The 18,161-nt window shown below is 49.9% G+C and overlaps 1 protein-coding gene across 1 annotated transcript in view; it reads left to right on the top strand.

Moving 5' to 3' along the window:
• The window catches only part of LOC128752751 (NACHT, LRR and PYD domains-containing protein 14-like), a 66,271-nt gene that overhangs the window by 40,386 nt on the left and 7,724 nt on the right, over positions 1–18,161 (top strand). Inside the window, exons 13-19 of the mRNA XM_053854347.1 lie at positions 9,180–9,356; positions 10,125–10,301; positions 11,282–11,458; positions 16,374–16,550; positions 17,319–17,492; positions 17,591–17,764; positions 18,102–18,149. Of these exons, the coding sequence (XP_053710322.1) occupies positions 9,180–9,356; positions 10,125–10,301; positions 11,282–11,458; positions 16,374–16,550; positions 17,319–17,492; positions 17,591–17,764; positions 18,102–18,138 (1,093 nt within the window). The 3' untranslated portion in view covers positions 18,139–18,149. The remainder of the gene's footprint in view (positions 1–9,179; positions 9,357–10,124; positions 10,302–11,281; positions 11,459–16,373; positions 16,551–17,318; positions 17,493–17,590; positions 17,765–18,101; positions 18,150–18,161) is intronic.

The raw sequence follows: 18,161 nt of genomic DNA on the forward strand, positions 1-18,161 counted from the left end.
TCCTCGGAGACAATGTTTTTGTCCGTGAACCGTCTGTGGTGACAGTGATCTGGACCAATGAGACGTGACTGTTCAAGTCATGTGAGGTGAAGCGATGTTGTCAAAGTTTTTATCACCTAAGCTCACAGTGTCGACTCACGCGATTGTCTGGAATATTAAAGAACACAACATGGTGTCAGAAGTGCTGTGCTGCTGAACAGTGAATGACAAACGGTCGACCATGGAAGAAGGAAAAGGTAGGAGCTGAATGGAGAGTGACGGCGAAGACGAGCGGCGTCGGCTCGGAGCGAGCCTGATGGCTAGTGCGCCCAGTGCTACGTTTAGCATCCAGCCACCGGAACCCTTCGACTGTTCCAAACCGCACGAGAGATTTTGCCAGGCAAGCAATCTGTCATCAGTTCAGAGGAGAACCAGGTGAATACTTGGATTCATTGTATGGGAGACGAGGCAGACGGTGTTTTGAGAGGACTGAAGTGAAGTGAGGACGATCAGTCGGAATACACCAAAGTGAAAGAGGGATCCCAAAATTTCTCCATCGTCAAAAAGAACATTGTCTTTGAACGTGCACCATTTAATATGTGCAAACAAGAGGCAAATGAGACTGTTGATGTTTTTGTGACTGCCTCACACACAGTTATGGAGCACTGCATGAGGAACTGATGAGAGACAGGATCGTAGTAGGACCAGCTGACACAAGAGAGACAGAGAGAGCGACGCTCACAGTGCAAAACGGATTCTTGCTAAAAGGTACTCGACTTGTTATACCGTCAGCAATGAGGAATGCCGTGCTGGCCAAACTGCATGAGGGACACCAAGGCGCTGTGAAATGTAAAGCGCGTGCTCGCCAGTCGGTGTGGTGGCCAGGACTGAGCCAACAAGTCTCTGAAATGGTGTTGAAATGCAGAAGCTGCTTGCAAGAGAGACACAATCACCACGAGCCACTCATATCATCAGACATCAGACCATGGCTCAAATTAGGAGCAGATCTCTTCCCACGAGGGAATAGAGTTGATCTGAGAGCTGTGGACTATTTCTCCAGGTATGTTGAGATTGCACTCTATCTCACAGGAGATGTGCTGATGTCATCACACATGTAAAATCAATCTTTGCTCGCCATGGTGTCCCTGAGATCCTGATGTCAGATAACGGCCCTCAGTTCTCTGGACAAAGATTCACTGAGTTTGCAACATCATAGGGATTCAAGCATGAGACGAGGAGCCCACGGTTCCCACAAAGCAAGGGTGAAGCTGAAAGAGCTGTCCAGACAGTGAAGAATCTTCTGAAGAAGGCAGCTGATCCCTACTTAGCTCTACTTGCTTATAGAACGACACCTCTTCAGAACGGCTACAGCCCGCCTCATCTCCTCATGGGCCGACGTCTGCGCACTACAGTGCCAATTCTTCCCTCACAGCTTGACCCTACACTGCCTGACAGTAGCTTATTGGCCCTGAAGGAAAGGGAGAAAAGGACGTCCAATGCTGCAAACTACAACAGGCGTCACCGTGCAAAAACTCTCAGGAACTTGAGACCAGGAGAACATGATTCCACCCCAAGATCTTACCCCCACAGGGGGTGGTGCGACGAAACCGTCTTCACCTGAGACCCTTTCAGACACCTTCACAGGTCAACCCTGCATCACAGCCACGAGCGACAGAGACAGATACAGGACCAGCTTCCGTGCCAGCAGCTGTGTTCTGTCCGTCTTCACCTGTGGACACTCCCACTGTCAAAACTAGGTCTGGCAGGGTTATCGTGAAGCCCAACAGGCTTGATCTGGGAAATAGAAATTACAAATGTTGAGACTGTTTTGTGATATGTGTTTGAGTTAAAGAGTATCGTTTGAGCAGTTTAAAGTGACCTGCGTAGATTCTCTCTTGAAAAAAGGGGAGATGTGGTGACAGTGATCTGGACCAATGAGACGTGTCTGTTCAAGTCACGTGAGGTGAAGCGATGTTGTCAATAAAGCTTTTATCACCTAAGCGCACAGTGTCGATTGTCCGGAATATTAAAGAACACACTGGCCATCTGGCCAAAATTATGGACCCAGCAGTGGTGGGCAGGACGAACTCGATGCTCAGGCCACCAGTTTGAGTAACATGGAGAGGATGACTCTGTCTATTTTTGAGATGTTGGACTCTCTTTCTGAGAAAGTCGCACGGCTTTACCCCCGCTCTGATCTGTCCGGTGCTCCGCTTGCTTCCTCTGCTCTTCCTCTGTTGTCGGAGCAAACTATTTCTGTTCCCGTCCTGGCCCCAGAACCCAAGCTTTGACGACTCTCATGTCTTTCCGTGGCCTCCCGAACGCTCCAGCGTGGCTCCCAAGCCGCTGCTGCAGCCTCCCCACGGCTCCAGCGTGGCTGCGTCCCTGCGTTTCTCCCATGTCCCTTTCCCGGTGATTGCTCCTCCAGTTCCTGAGATTTGGACTCTTCTTGTTCCCCGTGGTAACTCCTGGTTCTCGTGGCTCTCCTTGTTTGGTCTCTCGTTCTGTGAGCTCGCTTGTTTTTGATTACTGTGTTAAACCCTGGTGCCTGAGTTTAGTGTTTTGTTTCTCCCAGTTTCCACGCGTTTCCGGTTCTGTTTTGGAGTGAATTCTCGGTTCATTGTCCATTCAGCTTTTGCTTAGTTTCTCCTGGTTCGGTCACACTTTCTGTTGTGTTTTTGTTGTTTGTTTAATGATTAAATAAATATTTCTAACTCGCTCCTGCCTAACTGTAACCTTCACCACTCGCACTTGGGTCCAACTCCACGTCCTCAAGACGTGGCTTTCCCTCCTCGTTCCCTTGATTCCTGACACACAACACCGTCAAACAGAAAGTGTATAGCGTTGTTGTTTTTTGTCAAGCTTTGCTCCAACTGGGTTGTAATCTGATGAACAGAGCTGTAATATCCTCCCTTGAGCCTCAGTTTGGAAACATCAAAGAATCCTCAAACGATGACATATTTTCCAGCCCCACTGTCGGAAACACCATTGAAATCTGGATTCACTTCCACAAACCCTTTGATTTGGCCAGTCCTCCAAGCTTCTTACCTGGAACACTCTTCTTCAGGGATCAGTTGAGTTGGCAGAGTCTCATGTCGCTCTTTTGAGACGCTCTGCAGAGAGCGTCATATTCTGAGGACACACTTCTTCAAATGCCTCCAGACCCACAGTTTGGCTTCTAAATATGTTTCATCACATCCAAAGCCGCCAGATAAAACACAATTGATGAACTGTTGCATTTAAAGCCCTCGCAAAAAGGCTTGATTTTAGAAAAGGGTTAATATTATTTTTAATATCGACCCCCCCCCAACAAAAGACACATACAGAGTGACTTGGGAATTCGATTTGCACATCAAGATTTCAGACAACACCTGGCAAAATGTGTCTCAGCCACTCTAAAAATGAAAAATGAAAATAGAGGTTTTAAAGAAAAGACTTATGAACATGTCTTTGAATGGGGGTGTTGGGTCAGTGACAAAGTCATGTTGCTCTATTTGACGGTGTGTTGTGAGTGTTGATCGTAGTCCTGGCCAGGAGATGGCGCTGTGGTATCCATCTTGTTTGTGTGTATTGAGCTGCGCATGTGCCAATAAAAGTGCGGGAGAAAGTCCCAGTCTCGCTCAGAAAACGATGATGGTGTCACGTATTTGTCTGGCAGGAAACAAGTGTAATACAGCGAATAACCACCACCCAGAAAAGGAATCTTTCATTTCATTTGGAGAGGTTGGACTCTGAGTTGTGACAGCAGAGCTCAGATCAGTCAGCTCCTGAAGACAAGCAGCCACCTGTGCAGCAAAGACCTGTGACTCCCCTGACACCTGCTTCACTGTCAGTATCTGCTGCTGCAGTCTCACCAGGCCGTGCCACCACACACCTGGAGGCTGCTTCAAGGAAGTGAGAAAATATGTGGAACCAACAGGTCGGACCACATTCGGCCAGAATCATGTGACTCCAAATGAAAGCGCTGCATAGCGTGATTCAGTCAGCAGTGAAGCAGAGAATCGCCAGAGCTGATCTGCAGAGAGAGTCCTTGTCCTCCTCCTCCTGTCTGGAGCTCCTGAGGGATCCTGCTACTCTTCCCTGTGGACACACCTGCCGTAAGACCTGTGTGGAACCAATGAGTGAAGGTTCACATGACGTGACATGTAAGAGACGCGCTGAACCAGAGGGTGCGATTCCCGTCTGATCTGAAGGCTGTTTTTCACTCCAATATTTCCAGTCTCTCCAGCTCCGATCATCCAGGCGGTGGTGGAACACACACACACACACACACGGGACTCACTGCTGTGGATCAACACACCGACATCGAACACAATCTGAGTTCACAACTTTGGACCGGAACAACAGAGCTCCGACATGGAGACTCCGAGACTGAGGAGAGGAGCCTCGCTCACAGGTCAGTGACTTGGTTTGACTTGAGCCTCATGAGTCTGACGTCACCTTTGACATTCGAGGATCCGAGTAAAGACGCACTTGTTGACTGGAGTGTTTCTCTGAGGAAGATTGATCAGGAAACTGTGACGTGACCCAAATCAACAGCCGACGATGGCGCCATCTTGTGGCCAAATCTCTTGGTGTGGAAAAGTCCATTTGAGTTGGTCAGAAAACTGAGCATCCAAGTGGCTTCTCTCCCTTGGAAATGACTCGTGGGCCAGTGCAGTGGAACATTGTGAACTAAGGCAGCAAACATGAACATGCAGGGTTGAATGGCGCCATTGAATGGTGTCTTTTCCCTCCAATATTCCACTGCACTGGGCGACAAGTCATTTCCAGAGAAGCTCCTGCTCTATGACGGTGTCCTGATCTGACCACCTCAAACGTGTGTCTCTCTAGATGTGAAAGAAAACAACATGAGCACAGACATGTGGAAACAGAAGGAGAGTTAGAGGTGGTTCAATAGACAATATTGATTTGGCTTTGGTTCCTGAACACAATAGATATCAGACTTTTGAAAGGCTGCACCTCAGGTTTGATCGTAATGAACATCAGACAGATGTTGGAGAGGCTGAGACCTGAGGGCAGGCCAGACACATGACGTCATGTGAAGAACAGCAGCAGCTGCTCTGCTCTCAGTCAGTGAACGTGGATCTGATCACCGAAGAGAGTTTGAGCCTGACCCTGATGACTGAAGTTTGCTTGTTGACAAGAAGCACCAGTGATGCTGCTGTTGTGTTGGTGTGAAGGTGTGGACAGACAGGAGGAAGCTCCTCCCTCTAAAGCCCCTCTGGGTGAGGACCATGGCAGCCAGACCAGAGCTGAGAGGTGAGAAGATCAGTTCTCCTGTCAGAGCTCCAAACACTTGAGATCATTTCCACACTGCAACTTCTGTGTGTTCAGATCAAAGCCACTCACATCAGACGCTGCTGGACGAGGACACAGACCTGGACCTGCTCCCAGCTGTCAGTCTCTGAAGAGTGACGCGTCTATGGGAAGACTTATGGACTTCAGAGGAGGACAGGAGCATCAGAAGAGGAGCAGGTGAGAGACAGAGCAGGAGCAATACTGAGAGGACATGACATGGTCAGATGGTTGAAGAGTTGATCAGAGTTGTGTCTCCATCAGGATCCATCAGGAGAAACCAGAAGAGTCTGAACTCAGCTGTCAGTCTCTGAAGAGTGACAGGTCAATGGAGCCTCCTTTGGACTTCAAAGGTGGACAAGAGTCTTCAGGAGAGAGGTGAGCTCTTCTGTCCCTCTGTGACTCCACTGATGGGATTGTTGGGTCTGAACAAAGGTCTCTGAGGCTCCTTCCCTCTGAGTCTTGGTTTGGTTTCGGAGTCTTGGTTTGTCTCCTTCATCTGACAAGCAGAAGAGTGCGCAAATAAAAGAGTGTTGACATGACTGAAGAGGGTGAAGAGTTTGGAATCAAATGTGCTCCATCAACTGTGAGCTGCACATGAGAGTCATGGAGTCTGGTCCTGAACACTGAGAGTCTTTTCACTGCCTCCCTTTGATGTTCTTCACAGGGAGGATCAGCAGCCCTCAGATGTTCTCAGTCTCCAGTGTGTCCAGCAGCATCAGACAGATCTGGACTCCACACTGCAGGTACGTTCAAGTGTTAGCTCCTCCTACTAGCTCCAACAGCTGCTAACTCACCAGTCAGCTGCTTCTGCTGCTTCATGGAAGCTCTGGACAACTAGACCTGTCTGGAGAAGAGTCTGGACTGAAGTTCTTCTACTGCTCTGACTGACGCTGAAGATGTTGACTCTCTTGACATCATGTGACCGTGAGTCTGCTGAACCTGAGACCTCTTTTGTGACCAGACCACGACACAGTTCCATCAGGTCCATGTTTGACTTGGACTTAGACCTGCCTCCCTTCTGGAGATTTGGGAGCAGGATCCTGGTGACCTCTGAAGGTCAGCAGGTTTTCTCTGTCACATGATCAGGTCACATGTGTTTCAGCTGTTTGAGGAGACTGTCATGACTCTGGTGAAGAAGGAGCTGAAGAGAGCCCAAAGGTTCCTCAGTCCAGATGACCAGAAGAACCTGGATGGTGAGGAAGAGCTGAAGTGTGACGAGGAGCAGATGAGGAGCAGCAGAGAAGCTCTCATGCAGATCTTCATGAACATCCTGAGGAGCATGAAGGAGGAGAAGCTTGCTGGTGTTCTGTGGAGCAGTAAGAGGATTAGAACATTCAACCTGCTGAATATCTACTAGTCCATTTGAGCTTGAAAGACCATGAGCTAATGAGAAGAACGATCTGAAGATTGATCAGCTTCGCCTTCTGGAATCTTCTGATCATGTGACTTCTCTCTTCATTCAGGAAGTGGTGCTGGAGCGTGTGCAGGGCGACTGAAGAGGAGCCTGCAGAAGAAGTTCCACAGTGTGTCTGAGGGGGTCGCTAGAGCAGGAAACTCTGCCCCTCTGAATCAGATCTACACAGAGCTCTACATCACTGAGGGGGGCACAGAGCAGGTCAACCAGGAGCACGAGGTCCGACAGATCGAAGCAGCAACCAGGCAGCAGACCAGACCAGGAACTACCATCAGAGCAGAAGACCTCTTTAAAGCCTCACCTGACACAGACCCACCAATCAGGAGCCTGCTGACGAAGGGCGTGGCTGGCATTGGGAAGACCCTCCTGACACAGAAGCTGACTCTGGACTGGGCTGAAGACAAAGCCCACCACAACTTCCAGCTCCTGTTTCCTTTCACCTTCAGAGAGCTGAACCTGCTGAAAGAGAAGCAGTTGAGTTTGGTGGAACTTGTTCATCTCTTCTTTCCTGAAACCAAAGACTCAGGACTCAGCAGCTTTGAAGGAGTCCAGGTTCTGTTCATCTTGGACGGTCTGGACGAGTGTCGACTCCCTCTGGACTTCAACAGTCGGGTCCTGACAGCAGCTACAGAGTCCACCTCAGTAGACGTCCTGCTGACCAACCTCATCAGGGGGAAGCTGCTTCCCTCAGCTCAGCTCTGGATCACCACACGACCTGCAGCAGCCTATCAGATCCCTCCTGAGTGTGTGGACATGGTGACCGAGGTCAGAGGGTTCACTGACCTCCAGAAGGAGGAGTACTTCAGGAAGAGGTTCAGACGAAAGAAGCAGACCACCGTCATGTCTCACATCCGGAGCTCACGAAGCCTCTACATCATGTGTCACATCCCCATCTTCTGCTGGATCACTGCCACAGTTCTGGAGGACATGTTGAAGAGCAGAGAGACCGGAGAGCTGCCCAAGACCCTGACTGAGATGTACATCCACTTCCTGGTGGTTCAGGCCAAAGTCAAGAAGCTCAAGTACCATGGAGGAGCTGGGACCGACCCAGTTTGGGATCCTGAGAGCAGGACGATGATGGAGTCTCTGGGAAAACTGGCTTTTGAGCAGCTGCAGAGAGGAAACTTGATCTTCTATGAGTCAGACCTCACAGAGTGTGGCATCGACATCACAGCTGCTGCACTTTACTCAGGAGTCTTCACACAGATCTTCAGAGAGGAGAGAGGACTGTACCAGGAGAAGGTCTTCTGCTTCATCCACCTGAGTCTCCAGGAGTTTCTGGCTGCTCTTCACGTCCACCTGAAGTTCTTCAACTCTGGAGTCAACCTGCTCGACTCACAGAAAACATCACTACTGGCAAAAATCTTCGGACTTCACATTAAACCATTCTACCAGAGAGCAATAAATGAAGCTGTAGAAAGTCCAAATGGACATCTGGACCTGTTCCTGCGCTTCCTTCTGGGTCTTTCTCTGCAGACCAGCCAGAGGCTCCTTCAAGGGTTGGTGGCACAGAAAGGAAGTAGCTCCTGGACCCATCGGGACACAGCAGAGCTCATCAAGGAGAAGATAAGTGAGAAAGTGTCTCCAGAGAGAATCATCAATCTGTTCCACTGTCTGAGTGAAGTGAAGGACACTTCTCTAGTGGAGCAGCTCCAACAGCAGCTGAGATCAGGAGCTCTCTTCTCTCGTAAACTGTCTCCTGCTCAGTGGTCCACCCTGGCCTTCATCTTACTGTCCTCAGAGCAAGATCTGGACGTGTTTGACCTGAAGAAATACTCTGCTTCAGAGGAGGCTCTTGAGAGGCTGCTGCTGGTGGTCCAAGCTTCAAAGAAAGTTCTGTAAGTGCATCAAACACTGAAACATCTCTGATGATCTGAACTAGGGCTGTAGCCTTGTACCGCTATTGATGATCCTTGCGATATTAAAAAATGAATTTTCAATGTCGTGTAAACGGCTCCATCACCGACTGAAGCGACACCAGAACCAGCAAGTGTTGAGCCTCCAAAGAGGGGAAGTGAGGCGCTGACTCCTGGTGCAGGGAAGAGGCTGAGACTCTGACAGTCCTCACTAGGAGACACTGTGTTCCTCTCCAAAACAATGCTGAGCTCATGGAGCTTGGAAAGGGGGGGAAATCCAAGCTTGGCCTTCAGCAGCCTGAAGATTTTGGACAGCAGAGAGAGTGAGTTGTATGAGCAGGGAAAGGAAGTGTTCCAGTCAGGTCTTCATTTGGAAACCTCAGTGATGACAGCAGTGGAGTGGAGAGGCTGTTCTTTCCTTTGGCACCTGGAGAGGAAACACACAGCATCAAGTTACACATGGATTTCACTGACTGCAGAATCGTTCTTCACATTTTGATCCATGTCGTGATCATATCGTTAGCGTGACGTGTTTTGCCCGCGATAATCGTCAAGCACAAATCTGATCTGGTTACAGCCCTCATGTGAACTGGACATGAACGTTTGATTTCCTTCTTCATTTTATTCAGACTGAGCAGGTGTGGACTGTCAGAGAGAAGTGGTTCCCTTCTGTCCTCAGTCCTCAGCTCTCCGTCCTCTAGTCTGACACACCTGGACCTGAGTGAGAACATGGACCTGAAGGATGCAGGAGTGGAGCTGCTGTCTGCTGGACTGAAGAGTCCACACTGTCACCTGGAGACTCTCAGGTCAGAACACATCATCTGTCCAGCTTCAGAGCTGAAATGTGAAAGTCAGAGGTGGAGACTGCAGCTTCAGAGAGTCACAGTTTGCTCTTCAATGAAGCAGCTGATTCTCAGTGGCATCAGTCTTCAGCAGGTTCCTCCTGTACTCATGTGTTTGAGCTTCTAAAGAGGAACTAAGAAATGCTCCAACCTTCTCCTCCTCCAGATGGACCTTTCCATCTGCAGGACACAATAGAAGTGATGTTTGAGTTGAAGACTGGAGACACAGCTTTTGCAGAGGAAGTAGACAACCATGACCTTCATCTGCTGAAGTGACATCTTGAGCTACTTTCTTCTCTGTAACTGAATATTGAAAAACATTTCCTGTTCCACTTCATCTTGAGGATCCAAATCAGACCAACATCACATGAACACATTCACTTGCTCATGTTCCAAACATCAGCATGAACCAATGAGTCAGTAGTTGCTCTGAAAGTCTGCTCTTCTGAAGAAACCTCTGCTGCACTGTGTTAGAGAGGGAGGTGAAGATGAAGTCTCCTCTTGAACAACAACACTTGAGTCGCTCGTTCATCACCACTGTGTTGTTGACTTGGTGTTTGATCAAGTTGATCCTGACTGATATAAAAGTGCTTCAAATATTCCAACCATAATGTGATGATGATCTTCTGAATGGAAAGAGTTCAGTGGCTCCTCACATCAAGTCTTTAAAGTCTTGTCACAATAGAGGATTGAAAAAGTCTCACTTGTTGATGACACTCGTCTCTTTCACAGCCTGCGCAGGTGTGGACTGTCAGAGAGAAGTGGTTCCCTTCTGTCCTCAGTCCTCAGCTCTCCGTCCTCTAGTCTGACACAACTGGACCTGAGTCAGAACTGGTACCTGAAGGATGCAGGAGTGGAGCTGCTGTCTGCTGGACTGAAGAGTCCACACTGTCACCTGGAGACTCTCAGGTCAGAACACATCATCTGTCCAGCTTCAGAGCTGAAATGTGAAAGTCAGAGGTGGAGACTGCAGCTTCAGAGAGTTACAGTTTTCTCACCACTTTGCTCCAACACTCCAGTGAGCTGTGTTGTGCTGAGTCAGCAGAGTTGGCATCAAACAGAACATGGTGTGAGGTTGAGAGGACCAGAGGAAGATTCTCTGAAAAAGTCCAACTCACTCATGAAACAGTTGCTCTGCTGACCCCCCACACAGAGGTCTAGTCTGTAGCAGGCTCCACTGCGCCCCCCAGATGCTGCTCTCTTCAACATGGGCACTGGAAAGTGAATTTGTTGAGGGGGACACTTCCTGTCTGGGACGGTTAGCAGGCGAGTGAAATCAGGACAAACGTCTCCTCACTGCATCACACCTGCTCCTCCACATATTCCTGCTGATCACAGATGGTTTCCGTCTGCTGGCAGTGTCCACACCTCAACAAGGACGGTTCCACTGACAGAGCAAGGCTGAAGCCATGTCCACCACTGGAGCAGTCCACATTCTGAACATCCAGACACACAACATGGTGACATTCACACTGAGTGGCTTCAAGTTAGCGACTGAAGGCTGCGACTTTTGGAGACGATTGAAGACTCGCTTGTTCTGATCAGAGCTGAAGTGGAACAAAAAGTGGATGGAGTTCAGAGAGTTCAGTCGACACAATGACCTCCACACATGCAAGAGAATCTTCACTCACTTCCACCACGTGATAAACACAAGAACCTTGAGATGCTGTGGAGGCAAGCAGCCGGTGACCTGAGCACCTTCAAGTAGCTAGTTTCAAGTGTGATCATCAAGAAGAGGAAGATTCATCAGGAGAAGCTCCTACATTTCTACCACAATGACCTTCTGAATGGAAAGAGTTCAGTGGCTCCTCACATCAAGTCTTTCAAGTCTTGTCACAATAGAGGATTGAAAAAGTCTCATTTGTTGATGACACTCGTCTCATTCACAGCCTGAACAACTGTGGACTGTCAGAGAGAAGTGGTTCCCTTCTGTCCTCAGTCCTCAGCTCTCCGTCCTCTAGTCTGACACAACTGGACCTGAGTCAGAACTGGGACCTGAAGGATGCAGGAGTGGAGCTGCTGTCTGCTGGACTGAAGAGTCCACACTGTCACCTGGAGACTCTCAGGTCAGGACACATCATCTGTCCAGCTTCACAGCTGAAATGTGAAAGTCAGAGGTGGAGACTGCAGCTTCAGAGAGTCACAGTTTGCTCTTTAATGAAGCAGCTGATTCTCAGTGGCATCAGTCTTCAGCAGGTTCCTCCTGTAGTCATGTGTTTGTGTTGTGAAGAAACTCTTCAGGGGACTGTAGAGGTGTTGGTTCTGCTGTAGGAAGTTCTGGTCGCTCTGGTGTGTCGGTCAGAACACAATGAATGGAGATGGAGGTCCGGTTCAAATCCTTTACTGGAGGCGCAGTCCAAAGTATGAAGACTGATCTTTAGAAGGATGTGGGTGTGGATGCAATTAGGTGTGTGGCTGGTTCTGCAACAGAAGAACCATCAACAATGAATATACATAAATACACAATATGTACCAAGAATGAGTCTTAACATCAATATGAAGACCAACCAACAAACTATTAATAAACTGTAAACACATCCACAATTAAATAATACAAACATCCCAAACGTGGGGGAAAGAAAACAGACTGAAATGAACTCAATTAAGATCAAAGGATCCGCTGCGGCGAGTCCGTCTACACTGCCAGGTAGATAACGGGGCCCATACCACGTCGGAGACAGCGCAACACTACGCTCCACGTACGAACCGCCGGCCCCACTCTGAGCACTGAAACAGCAAGTAACACAAACGCGCAGCGAACACTTGTAGGAATATCCTGAATGAAACCTACGTTAGTCAAGAAAGCACCATGACACATCCACTCTACCCAACGACTTCCAGCAAAAGAATGAGTTCCGCGATTGCAACGTCAGTAGATTGCGCTACGCTACTCCCAACCAAAAGTCTTCAAGGAACAGCACTCATCCATATTGAACAAATGGGTAAAACCTCACACTGGAACCTTTCTAACAGTTTGAGCTTCTAAAGAGGAACCAAGAAATGCTCCAACCTTCTCCTCCATGGACCTTTCCATCTGCAGGACACAATAGACATGATGTTTGAGTTGAAGACTGGAGACACGGCTTTTGCAGAGGAAGTAGACAACCATGACCTTCATCTGCTGAAGTGACATCTTGAGCTACTTTCTTCTCTGTAACTGAATATTGAAAAACATTTCCTGTTCCACTTCATCTTGAGGATCCAAATCAGAGCAACATCACATGAACACATTCACTTGCTCATGTTCCAAACACTCCTCCATGGACCGTCACCTTATCGTGGTGGGGGGGTTTGAGTACCTCAATGATTCAGGGAGCTATATTGTCGGGAGCCTTGTGCTCCTGGTAGGATCATCCTTGACAAACAGGTCCCTGATGAGAGGTCAGACTAAGTACGGTCCATACGACGTCTTTATGGAGGAGGGAAAACGGATGAGGAGTACCCGGCCCGGAGGGACACCGGGGCCCACACCTGGAGCCAGGCCTGGGTGTTGGGCCCGTCAGCGAGCGCCTGGTGGCCGGGCGACCCACGTAACCCGGCCGGGCACAGCCCGAAAGAGCAGCGTGGACCGTGCTTCATCCATCCCATCGTTGCCCCATGGGCTCACCACCTGTGGAGGGCAATCCAGGAGTCGGGTGCGCTGTCATTTGGGTGGTAGTGGAAGGAGAGAAGGCTGGCGCAGAGACCCTGGGCTGCATCGCTTAGCTCTGGGGACGTGGAATGTCACCTCTCTGTGGGGTAAGGAGCCTGAGTTAGTGCGGGAGATGGCGCGTTACCAGTTAGATCTGGTGGGGCTCACCTCCACGCACAGCTTGGGCTCTGGAACCCAGCTCCTTGATAGGGGCTGGACTCTGTCCTTCTCGGGTGTTGCTCATGGTGTGAGGCGCCAGGCGGGAGTGGGGATACTCACAAGCCCCCGGTTGAGCGCCTGTTTGTTGGAGTTCTCTCCGGTGGACCAGAGGGTCGCCTCCCTGAGGCTTAGGCTTCGGGGAGGGAAAACCCTGACTGCTGTTTGTGCGTATGCACCGAATAGCAGTTCGGAGTATCCGGCCTTTTTGGGGGTCCTGGATGGGGTCCTATGTGAGACCCCACCCGGTGACTCCATTGTCCTCCTGGGAGACTTCAATGCTCATGTGGGCAATGACGGAGAAACTTGGAGAGGCGTGATTGGGAGGAACGGTCTGCCTGATCTTAACCCGAATGGTTGTTTGTTGTTGGACTTCTGTGCTAGACATGGTTTGTCCATCACAAACACTATGTTCGAACATCGGGAAGCTCATAAGTGTACTTGGTACCAGAGCTGCCAAGGTCGTAGGTCAATGATCGATTTTGTGATCGTTTCATCTGACCTGCGGCCACATGTTCTGGACACTCGGGTTAGGAGAGGAGCAGAACTGTCAACTGATCACCATCTGGTGGTGAGCTGGCTCCGATGGCGGGGGAAGCCTTTAGACCGACCAGGTAAACCCAAACGGATAGTGCGGGTGAACTGGGAACGTCTGGAGGACGAAGCCGTCAGAGGAGCATTTAACTCACACCTCTGGGAAGCTTTTTTACGCATCCCTGTGGAGGTTGGGGACATCGACCATGAGTGGTCGGTGTTCAAAACCGCCATGGCTGAAGCTTCAGTTGCAAGTTGTGGCCTGAAGACCATCGGTGCCTCAAGGGGCGGCAACCCAAGGACATCTTGGTGGATACCAGAGGTCAGGGAAGCCGTCCGACTGAAGAAGGAGTCGTATCGAGACCTAATGTCTTGTGCGACTCCTGAGGCAGTTGCAAGGTACCGTCTGGCTCGAAGGGCTGCGGCTTCGGCTGTTGCTGAGGCCAAGCAGCGGGTGTGGGAGAAGTTTGGAGAGTCCATGGAGGAAGACTTTCGATCGGCACCAAGGCGCTTCTGGAAAACGGTCAAGCACCTCAGGAGGGGGAGGCAGCGGAACATTCAAGCTGTTTACAGCAGGGATGGTTTGCTGCTGACTTCAAGAGAGGATGTAATTGGCCGTTGGAAAGAGAAGTTTGAGGAACTCCTGAATCCGGATATTCCGCCCTCTGTAAGGGAGACAGAGCTGGAGGCTGATGGGCAGTCTTTGTTAATTTCTCGGGCTGAAGTCACTGTGGTAGTCAAAAAACTGCACGCTGGCAAGGCTGCGGGAGTTGACGAGATTCGTCCTGAAATGCTGAAAGCTCTGGGTGTTGATGGGCTGTCGTGGTTGACACGCCTCTTCAACATTGCGTGGAGATCTGGGTCGGTACCGGACGAGTGGCAGACGGGGGTGGTGGTCCCTCTATTTAAAAAGGGGGACCAGAGAGTGTGTGCAAATTACAGAGGCATCACACTCCTCAGCTTCCCTAATAAGGTCTACTCTAAGGTGCTGGAAAGGAGGGTCCGATCGATAGTCGAACCTCGGATTCAAGAGGAACAATGCGGGTTCCGTCCTGGCCGTGGAACTACGGACCAACTCTTTACTCTTGCGACTGTTCTCGAGGGTTCCTGGGAGTATGACCAACCCGTCTACATGTGCTTTGTAGACTTGGAGAAGGCGTATGACCGGGTGCCCAGGGATCGGTTGTGGGAGGTGCTTCGGGAGTATGGGGTGAGTGGTTCTCTACTGAGGGCTGTTCAGTCTCTGTATTCCCGGGGTGGGAGTTGTGTTCGTATACTTGGATGCAAGCCCGATGTATTCCCAGTGAGGGTTGGTCTTCGCCAGGGTTGTGCTTTGTCCCCAATCCTGTTCTTGGTCTACATGGACAGGATTTCGAGGCGCAGCTCTGGTGAGGAGGGTTTGCGGTTTGGTGGCCTGAAGATCCAGTCTCTACTCTTTGCAGATGATTTGGTTCTGATGGCTTCAGCATCGCGTGACCTACAGCTCACGCTGGATCGGTTTGCGTCTGAGTGTGAAGCGGCTGGCATGAGGATCAGCACCTCTAAGTCCGAGACCATGGTTCTCAATCGGAAACGGATGGATTGCTCTCTCCGGGTAGGGACCGAGATCTTGCCTCAAGTGGAGAAGTTTAAGTATCTCGGGGGTGTTGTTCTCATGTAAGGGGATTAGGGAATTGGAGATTGGTCGGCGAATTGGGGCAGCAGGGGCGGTATTGCAATCCCTTTGCCGCACTGTTGTCCAAAAGAGAGAGATGAGCCAGAAGGCAAAGCTCTCTATATACCGATCAATCTTCGTCCCGACCCTCACCTACGGTCATGAGCTTTGGGTCATGACCGAGAGAGCAAGGTCCCGGATACAAGCGGCTGAAATGGGTTTTCTCCGAAGGGTGGCAGGCGTCTCCCTTAGAGATAGGGTGAGAAGTTCTGTGACTCGGGAGAGGCTCGGAGTAGAGCCGCTGCTTCTCCACATTGAGAGGAGTCAGTTGAGGTGGTTCGGTCATCTCATTAGGATGCCCTCTGGACGCCTCCCTTTGGAGGTGTTCCAGACACGTCCAGCTGGGAGGAGACCGAGGGGTCGACCCAGGACCAGGTGGAGAGATTATATCTCTGCGCTGGCCTGGGAGCGTCTCGGGATCCCCCAGTCGGAGCTGGTGGTTGTTGCTCGGGAGAAGGGCGTTTGGCGTGACCTCCTGAAGCTGCTACCCCCGCGACCCGGCAACGGATAAGCGGACGACGATGGATGGATGGATGGATGGATGTTCCAAACATCAGCATGAACCAATGAGTCAGTAGTTGCTCTGAAAGTCTGCTCTTCTGAAGAAACCTCTGCTGCACTGTGTTAGAGAGGGAGGTGAAGATGAAGTCTCCTCTTGAACAACAACACTTGAGTCGCTCGTTCATCACCACTGTGTTGTTGACTTGGTGTTTGATCAAGTTGATCCTGACTGATATAAAAGTGCTTCAAATATTCCAACCATAATGTGATGATGATCTTCTGAATGGAAAGAGTTCAGTGGCTCCTCACATCAAGTCTTTCAAGTCTTGTCACAATAGAGGATTGAAAAAGTCTCACTTGTTGATGACACTCGTCTCTTTCACAGCCTGAGCAGCTGTTTCCTGTCAGAGAGAAGTGGTTCCCTTCTGTCCTCAGTCCTCAGCTCTCCGTCCTCGAGTCTGACACAACTGGACCTGAGTGACAACAGGGACCTGAAGGATGCAGGAGTGGAGCTGCTGTCTGCCGTACTGAAGAGTCCACACTGTCACCTGGAGACTCTCAGGTCAGAACACATCATCTGTCCAGCTTCACAGCTGAAATGTGAAAGTCAGAGGTGGAGACTGCAGCTTCAGAGAGTCACAGTTTGCTCTTCAATGAAGCAGCTGATTCTCAGTGGCATCAGTCTTCAGCAGGTTCCTCCTGTAGTAATGTGTTTGAGCTTCTAAAGAGGAACCAAGAAATGCTCCAACCTTCTCTTCCTCCAGATGGACCTTTCCATCTGCAGGACACAATAGAAATGTTGTTTGAGTTGAAGACTGGAGACACGGCTTTTGCAGAGGAAGTAGACAACCATGACCTTCATCTGCTGAAGTGACATCTTGAGCTACCTTCTTCTCTGTAACTGAATATTGAAAAACATTTCCTGTTCCACTTCATCTTGAGGATCCAAATCAGACCAACATCACATGAACACATTCACTTGCTCATGTTCCAAACATCAGCATGAACCAATGACTCATTAGTTGCTATGAAAGTCTGCTCTTCTGAAGAAACCTCTGCTGCACTGTGTTAGAGAGGGAGGTGAAGATGAAGTCTCCTCTTGAACAACAACACTTGAGTCGCTCGTTCATCACCACTGTGTTGTTGACTTGGTGTTTGATCAAGTTGATCCTGACTGATATAAAAGTGCTTCAAATATTCCAACCATAATGTGATGATGATCTTCTGAATGGAAAGAGTTCAGTGGCTCCTCACATCAAGTCTTTCAAGTCTTCTAACAATAGAGGATTGAAAAAGTCTCACTTGTTGATGACACTCGTCTCTTTCACAGCCTGAGCAACTGTGGACTGTCAGAGAGAAGTGGTTCCCTTCTGTCCTCAGTCCTCAGCTCTCCGTCCTCGAGTCTGACACAACTGGACCTGAGTCGGAACAAGCTGAAGGATGCAGGAGTGGAGCTGCTGTCTGCTGGACTGAAGAGTCCACACTGTCACCTGGAGACTCTCAGGTCAGGACACATCATCTCCTCTCTTCAGTTCTGCTACACCACTGGACGGTTCTTCTGCTCTCATGGTTTTCTAAAACACTGTTTCTCCTTCATTACAGTCTGTCAGGGTGCATGATCTCAGAGAGAGGCTGTGCTTCTCTGGCCTCAGCTCTGACCTCTAACCCCTCCTACCTGAGAGAGCTGGACCTGAGCTACAACCATCCAGAAGGACCAGGACTGGAGCTGCTGTCTGCTGGACTGGAGAGTCCAGACTGGAGGCTGGAGACTCTCAGGTATGGACAGAGCTGCAGAACTGACTGACTGAGCTCCAAAGAGCTTCAGACTGAACATGTGATCCAGGAGCCGACAGAGAGGATGTGGGTGTGTGAGGCTGCTCAGACTCTTCATCTGAACTGAGCACATGAATCCAAACACATGACATGTTCTCCTGCTGGACACCAGTGGAAGCACCAAGGAGACAGTAGAGACTGAGCAGCTGTTTAGAGATCCATCTTTGTTGTCATCAACAGTCATGAAAGAGCCGTCCACTGTGCAGCAGGAGATAATAGTCTTGAAACATCTGAAGTCACATGGATCTGCTCTCATCCTTCTCTCTCTTTCTTCCTCCAGGCTGGAACACTGTGGACCAGAGAGGTTACAGATCTGACCAGAAGAAGTGTGAGTGTTTGA

The sequence above is a fragment of the Synchiropus splendidus genome, chromosome 1 (assembly GCF_027744825.2).
Source record: "Synchiropus splendidus isolate RoL2022-P1 chromosome 1, RoL_Sspl_1.0, whole genome shotgun sequence".
Lineage (NCBI taxonomy): Eukaryota > Metazoa > Chordata > Actinopteri > Syngnathiformes > Callionymidae > Synchiropus > Synchiropus splendidus.